At 42.0% G+C, this 10,807-nt stretch overlaps 1 protein-coding gene across 2 annotated transcripts in view; it reads left to right on the top strand.

Annotated features, from left to right (window-relative positions):
- Positions 1-1,543: 1,543 nt before the first annotated feature.
- LOC118431118 (transcription factor HES-1-B-like) overlaps positions 1,544-10,807 on the top strand; it is a 47,484-nt gene continuing 38,220 nt past the window's right edge. Inside the window, exons 1-3 of one of the 2 annotated variants that reach the window (XM_035842235.1) lie at positions 1,544-1,703; positions 1,949-2,050; positions 2,169-2,176. In XM_035842235.1, coding sequence (XP_035698128.1) covers positions 1,653-1,703; positions 1,949-2,050; positions 2,169-2,176 — 161 coding nt within the window. In that variant the 5' untranslated portion in view covers positions 1,544-1,652. Of the gene's footprint in view, positions 1,704-1,948; positions 2,051-2,168; positions 3,014-10,807 lie in introns of those variants that run through there. The other variant, XM_035842233.1, reaches the window with a different exon arrangement.

Raw genomic sequence — 10,807 nt, 5'->3', positions numbered from 1 at the left:
ACGTCATTCTTTGACATGTCGGCGATTTCAAAACAATGCTTTTCGGAGCCTACAGTCAGCATTCGCTACTGATATAGCATTGAAGAGAGAACACGGAGTCTTCGAGTACAGCGAAACATTTCTAGGTTATGAATACATGGTATGGGTATAATCAAAATGATACTTAAATCTAATAGAACGTGCATGAAGTCCTACCAGTCTGTACAATTTGTTTTTCCTGTATACAGTGAGAAGTATGATCGCACACCTGCCGTTGGACAACTTTCTACCTCAACTTCAACTACCGTGTCTGTGTACAGCCGACTTATCATTACAACAAGACCAACCCGCTACCGGCACTATATATATATAAAGGACTCTCTAATGATTATGATAACTTTATTACTCAACAATATTACAATGCATGTCAAGTTATTTGGCTTATTTATTATACAATGGAACAACAATCAAAGGATTAATATGTAGCATAATACTATAAACTTATACATGTATAGTGGATGGCAACCTTGCGTGTATAAAATTAGTAGTTTTTTGTACATTAACCCCACCTCACTGACTCTACCCGTAACTTTGATGAAAACAAATGGTAAAATTGGGAACAAATCGGCCACGTGTCTAGCTGTCTGATCATAGACGTGTGAACAAAGACAAACTCCAGTCGCCTAGGTGAGAAGTTGCCTGGTGCGACACATTTTTTGCTAAGCTAGTGTCAAACGTGTGTCGCACGCGTGCCCACGCTAGGAGATAACAAAGGTGACACTTGCAGCTGGGTACGAATTGTCGTCGGCATTGCGCAAGCACGCATGTGTACCTTTTTGTGACATCTAATCGCTGAAATTGACACATAACTATTATTTTGTCAGAAAAAGAATCGCATATATATATATATTGGTTCTATTTTCTTGCTGAACGACTTTATAGACATATTGTAAAGAACCGGTGGCTTTTTTTTACGATTTATTTTTTTTTTTAAGGAAGAGCGTGCCTTGAGGCTGGTTTTACCTTTTATTGAATCGGGCCGTGGGAACGGTTGGAAAGCCCCGAGGGTAACAATTATGTTCTTGACTCTTCACGCTTCTCTGACGCTCATGTTCTGAGAAAAAAATCAAGAAACCGACTTCAAAATCGGAACTATTGTAAGATTCCAAGCCACAATGTCTTGTACAGGGCATGTGAATTGATTCGGATGAGTTATAGGAATGATAAGAAAGATATGATGTTCTTTCAGGCAGTTTTCTCGGAGATAGCTGGAGGGTTGTCGGATTTGTGGGTGGAGTTTTCCCACACTCCGGCCGACCGCCAGACAAAGGCCCCGGCACGTGCTTAGCACGGTAATAAGGTACATATCGGCAGATGTCAGCCCTCAAGGTACGGACGCCGCCGCCAACCAATCACGGACGACGACACATCTTGTGTTCTACAATCGCGATCAATCAGAGCCCTCGACACAAGTGGTCTCACTTGCGGTGATTGGCTGAGAGTGCAGGTATGCTTTGTCGGAACTGGGCGGCAAAGGGCAACAAAAGACCCGCTTCTGTATAAAAACCCGTCGCCTGCCGGACACTCGCCAAACGAACGACCGCTCGTGTTGTGAACGGAGCTCCTGGTATTATCCTTTATCCGTGACACACTTGCAACGTACAACCGTCAGCATGCCTGTTGAGAAAGTCATCGAGTCCTACGCCCCATACCAGTCTCGCAAGGTATGTATTTGTGTATTGTATCTTCTAGCTGTATTCACTATTGCTATTGTTCTACTTCTAGCAGTACGATAGCTTCTGTGCCCTCACGATCTCAGTATAAGAACCTGGCTCGTATGTTGAAATTCGCGAATCAGCGCCCTCCCCAAAATAAGCACCATTGCCCATAGAAGGATCTGAAGAAGTCTAGCTTGCTGTTGATGAATTGTGAAACATGTATTAAATTTTGTGCCGTTTCCTTCCCACAGTCGTCCAAGCCGCTTATGGAGAAGCGTCGCCGCGCCAGGATCAACAGCAGTCTGAACGAGCTGAAGAATCTCATCTTGGACACCTACAAGAACGACGTGAACGTAAGTATCTCAATCAAGGAATACTTTTCATTTCGTGTTGTACTTTGCTGAAATTTGTGTCGCGATTGTATTTTGGAGACCGTTGTAATAAGTTTCTGTTCTGTTTGTTCTTTTCCAGTCTACTTCTAATTCCCACTCCAAGCTGGAGAAGGCCGACATCCTGGAAATCGCCGTGAAACACGTCCGCAGCCTGCAGAGGCAGCAGATGGCCGCCGCCGTCTCCACCGACCCCGCGGCGTTGGGCAGGTACCGGGCGGGCTACAGCCGCTGTCGCGCCGAGGTGGCCCGCTTCATGGGCACGGTGGACGGCGTGGACCCGCAGGTCAGACAGAAGCTGCTCAACCACCTGGACGGCTGTACCCAGAGGGTAGAAAACGCTGCACACTCCTCCAGGGTTCAGCCACGTGACGCCACCGCCGTACGGACCGGCTACCTCCCCAGTCAGCACCGGCACCAGGCGTCCCCTGTCCCGCCAGCGATGTACGGGATCGTCCCTGTGGCTCCCGAACACATCACCGTGAGTTTACCGAGCCAAACCTTCCCTTCCAGTCAACACACAGTTCCCGTGTACACCAACACCAACAACAGAACGGCGACCGGTACCCCCGCGAGGTTGTCTCCAGTGTACGGACTTACACATTCCCCGGTCGGCGTAGAGAACCGACAAACCACCGCAACGACCTACCAGCCGTCTACGGCACAGACCGCAGTGGTTCCCGCCGGATTCCAGTCCACCCTTCCGATCAGCGAGTCCGACAAGGTGTGGAGACCTTGGTGAACAATGAGCACTTACAACTTTGTCACTCTGGAACTTTGCAAAAGTTTGTACATTGTTGCTACATGAGCATGAAATGTTTCTGCTTGTAAATAATTCCAAATACGTCGTAATGTGTAAAATACACATTTGCACAAGTTTGTTACATAGCTATTTTCTTATGCAATAAAATGTTTCAAAATAACATTGATATTGTTTGTTGTTTTATGTGGGGTAGTGATAGGTTGACTAAAAGTATCGAAACATAGGCTAGGGGTAGAAAGAGAGAGAGAGAACCAAATAACAGTTTAAAAACCAGGCCAGGTACAATGATTCGAATGAGAATCTTTTTACTGACGCTTTGAGTAGATGACAAAGAAATTGCAAATTCAATTATAAGGCCAATCATGTAAGCAATGCTTACTTTAAATACTGCTAATAAGCAATTTTACGTGACACTTTTCCAAGTACACGAATCAATCCACTACAAATCTTGTAATAAGGTTTATCAAAGGATGTTAAATATTTAGCGTCCTTGGATCGTTGGAATCGTGTTACGTACTAGTATTTTAGATATTTAGCCTACTTGATCTATGTCGTGTTCTTTTTGGTAACAAAATAGATTGGTCAGTTGAAGTAAAATGACACAAAATACAAACATACCCAACCGTTGATTAATACGTAATTGATACATCAGCCAAAGACGTTACGCAACAGATTGTATACTAGTACTAAATTTAGTATGTAGGGAAATACTTTAAAAACGTATAACCAACTTACCGTAGAAGCGCGAACCAATGAAGGATCTGGCGAAGTACGACCAAATTTGAAACTATTCAAATCTTCTTTTTACACCACACACAAAAACTACAACGTCTTATGTGTATTTTCCATGTAATAATGTCAGAAAAAATCGTTTTATCCTTTCCGCCACTTCCGTGATGATCCATTGTCTGCTCTTCACAAAACAACATTGTCGCAACACTTAAAAGCACTCGTGTCATGCGGAGATCTTTTATTCAACACACCAGTTGGGTGACTGTGAATGGTACGAAAGACATCGGGGATTCTCGCTTGAATACATTTCGGCTTTGCGATATGCTAATTGTTTCTAGTATTAGATGTCATGCTGTTATTTAAGTGCACATGTGTGCCTTTGTGTATTCACAGTATTGTCAACAAAATTTTCACGAGATGGTGATCAGTTGAATATTAGTGAAATATACTAAATAGATTTTTCTACGTCATATAATTTTAGCCACTGAGACGTAGACGTATGTAGACATACACTGTATTGTAGGTAACGGATGCGTACATGCGAAAATCGTTCCCCACGTTTTCAGAAATACGTGGCGAACGTGGCCTCCAAAAAAAACGTACGGACAAATTGCACGTACGTCGGGTTGTGCCCATAGCTTAACATGCACGCGCACTCAAATGTTATGACATTGAATATCTGTTGTCCTGAATATTCTATGGCAGTAAGCTTCTGATATCAACATCATGTGATTTTTTTTTGTTTTTTTATTCTTTGTGCAGTAGATTTCCAGTTGTATGCAAACCTACGTCCAACAGCTAACATGCTTTTTAATTTACAAGAACATTTCTATTCTCGTTGGCCCATGTTCAATTGTAGCACAAAACATTTTCGTCATCGTCAAATTGAAAACATGTTCAGAAACGATAACCTAGCTAGCATTTAAATGCCATAGCGCAAGTCGGCTTTCATTTTTCAGTCTTTGAACCACTGGTGTGGTACGTTACTGGTCGTCCGGAACGAAAGAGAATTGAAAGACTCCGAAAAGTTTGTCATGAAACCGTGAAGAATCATTGGGACAACCGCTATTGAATCTGCTCGGGGCGGTAAACAAGGAAGTCAGGTGCGCATAATGTGGGGCGTTCCGAACTTCTCCACAATAGGGAAGGGTAGAATCAAAGCACCAACAACACAGACTTGATTAGAAACCACTACACAAAGGGCAGGGAACCACAGAGCTGGGTTAGTCTGAGGGCAGAAGGTGCTGTGTTTGGAAGCAGAGGTCAAATATTACACAAAGGAGTTTACTTAACCTCAGCTTCAATTGGACAGGAGACCTGACTGTGGAGCGTGAGTTCTGGGATTTGGCCACGCGAACTGTTGGAGAGCGGACAAAACGACGGCACGGGGGAAAAACGTAGAAAAAATGTGCTTTATTGTGTCGTTTCATGCAAAAGGCCTTTATGTAAAGAAACTGTTACAACGATTGTAATTGCAGACCATGTTCGCCTTGAACAATGAAATTGAGTTTGTTTCTTTTTGCTTCGAAAAACAGAGAATTTCGACTTTCTGTTCAAAATTTGAAGCCAATAAGCTTTTCCGTAAAATAGAGCCGTTTTTATGAGTCAGAAAAGACTCCCTTAATGTGCCGAACTATCAGATTCTCTTTGTCCCGAGGTTTGTATGATTTTCCATTTTCCCACGAGAAACTTCACCCATAAAGCCAGACAGGAAGTTTCTCAACCGACGATATTTGAAAGAAAATGTTCATCTAAACTGAAAGAAGAAAAGAGACACAACATCGTCATGATAAATGTCCCGCCGCTGAACAAATATCTATAGAAGACGGCGTCAAATCTGCCACATCTTCCATCATCACCACACCAACGTGTCTCTCAGCGCTTGCACACAGGAAAAATGGTTTCCAGCCTCGCTGTGTGCGTCTCTCCCAGTGATGATCTATGTTATCATAAACATGCCGCCACCTGTTGAGCCGCTAGTGTGAAAAGTCTTTGTGTCAGACATGGAGCGGGGAAGAAGCTAGAATCGGTCCTGAATGAAATCTGACACCGTAACATCTTGAATAAAAGCTTAAAATCAAAAGACAATAAATTTAGTGTTATATATGCATGTTAAGAGCTACTTTTAACTCCGCCTTTGTAAATGTATAGCCTTGACATTGTCATGTTTTCTTAACCCTAAACAATGGAATATGTGAAATTGAAAAGCTTCACAACGAGCAACAAAATGTTATCGGTTCAGTTAAGTGATTGACATATTTACGAGGGTAAAACAATGTTTTCCTTGCCATAAAACAATTCCATTACTCTTTGAGTGTCTTCTCTTTGCTCTAATAACTCAAGGTGTGGGTGGCAAAAATGACCCAATCAACCCATTATGGTATCTGTCAAAGTTAAAACAATACACGTCCAGCTGGGAGTCTGTAATGCTCCTTATCTTCTGTATGAGTTTTTTTGCACCTGAAGTTTTATCTGTTTTATCTACACCTGTCGCACCTCTTATCTGTGAAAATGAAAAGCCGATTCGTTAAAGGTGCACTCTCGCCGGACGTGGGGCAGGCTTGTGGCATTGCGGGGTTCGAAAGATACTCAACGGATTTCAGAGATAAAGAACGAATTTTCTTGCTTGTTGTGTATTTTGTCATCTTCTATGCCATACTTTTACGCCTTACGCAATATCTGAATCATTAAAAAAATCGGAGAAAATAACAAAACTGTGGCGCAATGAACGAACGAAGCAATGCCGCAAGCGTGCCCCACGTCCAGTTATCCAGAGTGCACCTTTACGTATATGGTGATACCCGCATGTGCCAAATGTTTGATGTGTCTAGCCTCCTTCGCAGACTTCTGGTAGCCTCTACCAGGCTCCGCGGATTGGTCTAGTTGTAGAAATTGGATAAGTAGAGTCAACTACATTTAGTACGCTAGGGGAGTCGGCCGGCCAGAGTTCGCGGTGAGGAAATAACTCCTCTGGTCGGCCTAGCGTACTATTGACTATATTTGTCCAATTTCTACAATTAGATCACCGATCCGCGGAGCCTGGTAGAGGCTACCCTTTTCCCTGCATAAAGAACCTTAGTACGAAGCCCCTCTGGTACAAAAAATGTTTTAGCGAAGGAGCTGTGTATCCGCAGCGAATGGGCTGTGTGCTTGCAGACACACAAAAAGAACCAAAACCTTACTGGAGAAGGTAAAGATAATAAAAAAAACTCAATCGCTTCACAATGCCACGAGTGAAATAAGTATCAACAATAGATTGACATCTAGCCCATCTCAGTTTAATTAAAAGCCGTTTCATTTCGCCGAGTTTTTGGATGATAAGATAATAATGTGCGAACAGGTGAACCAGTTCCGGTACCTCCCTAAAGAAGGTGTGACAAATACGAATCATGATGTGTATAACCATGAGATAGCACTCATCTCCTCTATATTCCTGACATTTCCCTGCATTAAAAAACAAACATGAATACTACCTTGTATACTTTACTAATTTGTCTGAATAACCTTTGTGATTTGAAAGTAATTCCATGGGTAGGCACTTTTCACAGTTTTTCTTTAAAACTAACAAGTGTTGATTCTATCAAATTGCCAACGATACTCTCTCATTGTTCGTTAGAACAATAGACGTAATTGCATAATAGGTAGTTTGTAAAATTAAATGGCTGTTAATTAAGCTCCCATAGGATGTGACTGATACGAATCTATTGCGAATAGATTCTACAGTTGATAGTTGTTACTTTTAAAGTACCGGTACGGGTGTAACACAATGATGGCTTGGGCTCGGGACAAACTAGCCATGTGGCCCCGCATTGCTTGAGGCAAGAGTCGCCATTCAGAAACGGACCACCCAATAACTCGTTGTCTGATCGTGAATACGGTGGATCAGGAAACAAAATGGGCTGATAAAAATGTAGTGAGAAAATAAACCACGAAGATTTATATATTTATGTGTTTTTATGCCAAATGTGCTAAACTTTACTCAATTCAGGAAGACTACAGCTTCCTGCCCATGTAGGTTTGCTTGAAATAAATAGATAAATATATGAAAGGCAGCCCGCAATGACCTAAACTTTTCGGCTCAACTTTTCAAGGTGTTTGTTGAACGGTGATATTAAGGATACATTGAGATACGCATTTGATAATGTCATATGTGTGTTTGTGTGTGTGTGTGTGTGTGTGTGCTTGTGTATGTGCGTATGTGTGTGTTCCTTTTGCTAATGTGTATTGGATATGTATTTTCCGGCCCACATAAAAATATATATTCATAAGTCGTCAATCAGCATAACAGTTGATTACACACCTACATGTGTGCACAATCCTCGCGTTGATTTCTATTAATACAAGGGAATTAAAAAATAAAATATAAAATGTACAGTACAATTACTCGCACAACACCGTCTCACAACATCAGCGCATGGCCACATGGCACTGCTGTTTGCTTTTTAAATTGCTTACCCTGTAAATCGCTTAAAGCCAAGGGCACAACCCGCCGTACGTGCAATTTGTCCGTACGTTTTTTTGGGGGAGGCCACGTCCACCACGTATTTCTGAAAATGTTCAGGCTGTACAGGGCAGGCGCGTCGCCCGTCCTGGCACGTACGGGTGGCGAATCCGCAGCCTGATGGCACACAAAGTTTTGCCTGCAGGTAAAGTTCTACGGCGTGTCTGCGTGCTCCAAAATCCGTCGGATTCTTACGGATCCCAAAAGATTGCCCACGTTTTGGCACGTAGACAGCACGTATTTTCACGTACGGCGGGTTGTGCCCTTAGCTTAAAGTTTCATATAGCGCAACACACAATCACAAGCTGCATATCCGGACAGATGTGATTGGCCCACTCAGCGGGAAGGACACCTAGGCCTCCTTTTCATGAGTGTGATGGGTTCTTTTACGAGCTTGGTGTGTTGATGTCAACAAACACGGGACCTACATTCAACGCTCTATCCGAGGGACCGCCCTAACCTTACCTAGTTACTCGAAAGTCGTGAAATACTAGCCTTTCCCCCAATGTTACAAGGCCGGTGTACGGATTTGAACCCGGAACCCCTAGGTTACGGTCCCCAAACCCTTCCGTTACACCCCACGACCCCACTATAACAACTTATGCTCATAACAACTAATTAAAAGTCTTTTTGTTTCACATATTTTGGTAAAGATTGCAGCTGCACAGGTGCAGAAAATAGGGCATGCAAAGGAAGGGATATGTTGATAGTGGTCATCCTTATCTTTGTTGTGCAATCAGATAGACAAAATGGATACGCAGTATTTCCGATCTTATCAATTCTGACCACCAAGGAGGAAAAAATCTTTCAATATATATTCATGTTCTCCAGGTGGAATGGATATTGAATCGCAATTGTGGAATTAAGTGCAGACGTCTTTAGTTTATATTTCTTTACCTACACAGAATTTTCTGCATTCGGTCTAACAACTAAATTTTTAGAAAAGGCCGAGGGAGGCGCCTGCGTTGGAGACTATTACAAAATGAACCCGCTTTCAAGACTCCGATATTTTGGTGTCCTGAGCAATTGTACAAGCGCTATCTACCGTTCAATGTGTCTTGGATTGTGTAAAAGAAAATCACACTCTCCTCTTATTATTTTGGTAGTACACAGCCTATATCGATATCGGTGCCCTTAACACTCGAAACCGAGTTTCGATCCGGAAAAATCGTGTTAATGTTGTAAACAGGTTTGAGCCTTTGTACTTTAAAGTGCGCTCCCACCGCATTTGTGTCAAGCTTGCGTCACTGCGGGGTTCGAAAGATACTTACAAATTTCAGAAATAAAGAACGAATTTTCTTTCTTTTTGTGTATTTTGTCGTCTTCTAAGTCATACTTTTAGGTATTACGCAATATTTGAATTATAAAAAATAGGAGAAAATAACGAAACAGTCTCTTCAGTGAACGAACCCCCGCAGTGACGCAAGCTTGACGCAAGTGCGGTTGGAGCGCACCTTTACGCCTATTGTGGTGTGAGAGACTTTGTGCATGTAAGGGCGGTATAAAGGGTGGATATACCGCATGATCTCTATTTTGTTGAGGTAGAAGATAAAACTAATGGACGGCTTAACACTTGAGAAATGTCGATAAGAAACAAAATGCTCTAATGAAATGCCATTTCATCATAGCACGGCTGACTTCCTATGCATTAAAATCACAAGGAAGAGATAGCATACATTGGCTTGCTTATTTCCCATTGGAATAAGCTAATTAAGGGTATATAAAATTTAGATATGTATCTATGCACCATGGCTTATGTAAAATCATCTTTTATCTTTGTATGCATAATGTTTAAAAAAATCCCCGCTATTTTGACTGAAGTACAGCAATATAATCCACATTTTCTCAGTTGTACTATAGATTTCCTGGTTTCGAGATGTCTTGTTACCTCCATGAAATGTCATGGAATGGAGGTTATATTTTCTGTTATGTGTCTCTGTCTGTGTAGATGATTACTCAAGAACGGCTGGATGGATTGGTTTCATACTTGTTGTGTTGGTGGGGTGTGATGAAAGCTCGAATCGATGAGATCTTGGAAGCCGTATCTGTCGTTATAATCGATGTAATAATATCAGAAATCACCCCTATATTTGAGATATATTGGTACAGGCATCGTGCTGTATGTGTTTGTTAATGGGCTTAGCTGCAAGCAGATAGTGAGGTGACAGCTGTTTGGGGAACCCCCAGTAGTTTTATTTATGTCTGCTTAGGACTGTTTGAAATATTTGTAACAGTTGGCACAGTAGTTACCTCCATGAAATGTCATGGAGGTTATATTTTCTGTTATGTGTCTCTGTCTGTGTACAAGATTACTCAAGAACGGCTGGATGGATTGGTTTCATACTTGTTGTGTTGGTGGGCTGTGATGAAAGCTCGAATCAATGTGATTTTGGGCGCCGTATCTGTCGTTATAATCGATGTAATAATATCAGAAACCCCCCTATATCTGCGATATATTGGAACAGGCATCGTGCTTTAAGTGTTTGTTAATGGGCTTAGCTCCAAGCAGATAGTGAGGTGATTTGTATGACAGCGTTTGGGGAACCCCGAGTTTTTTTAATATGATAATTAGTTTTATTTATGTCTGCTTAGGATATCATAGAGATGTGAAGCGTAAGTATAATTGTAAGAAGTTGAGGTACATTTAACGGTAATGCTTAACAGGTATGGATGTCTCACATACTGTACTGCTTATTTGAGTGAACATGGTGATTAAATGTCATTA

Source organism: Branchiostoma floridae, chromosome 14 (assembly GCF_000003815.2).
Source record: "Branchiostoma floridae strain S238N-H82 chromosome 14, Bfl_VNyyK, whole genome shotgun sequence".
Lineage (NCBI taxonomy): Eukaryota > Metazoa > Chordata > Leptocardii > Amphioxiformes > Branchiostomatidae > Branchiostoma > Branchiostoma floridae.
This window is presented reverse-complemented; position numbering and strand designations above follow the sequence as displayed.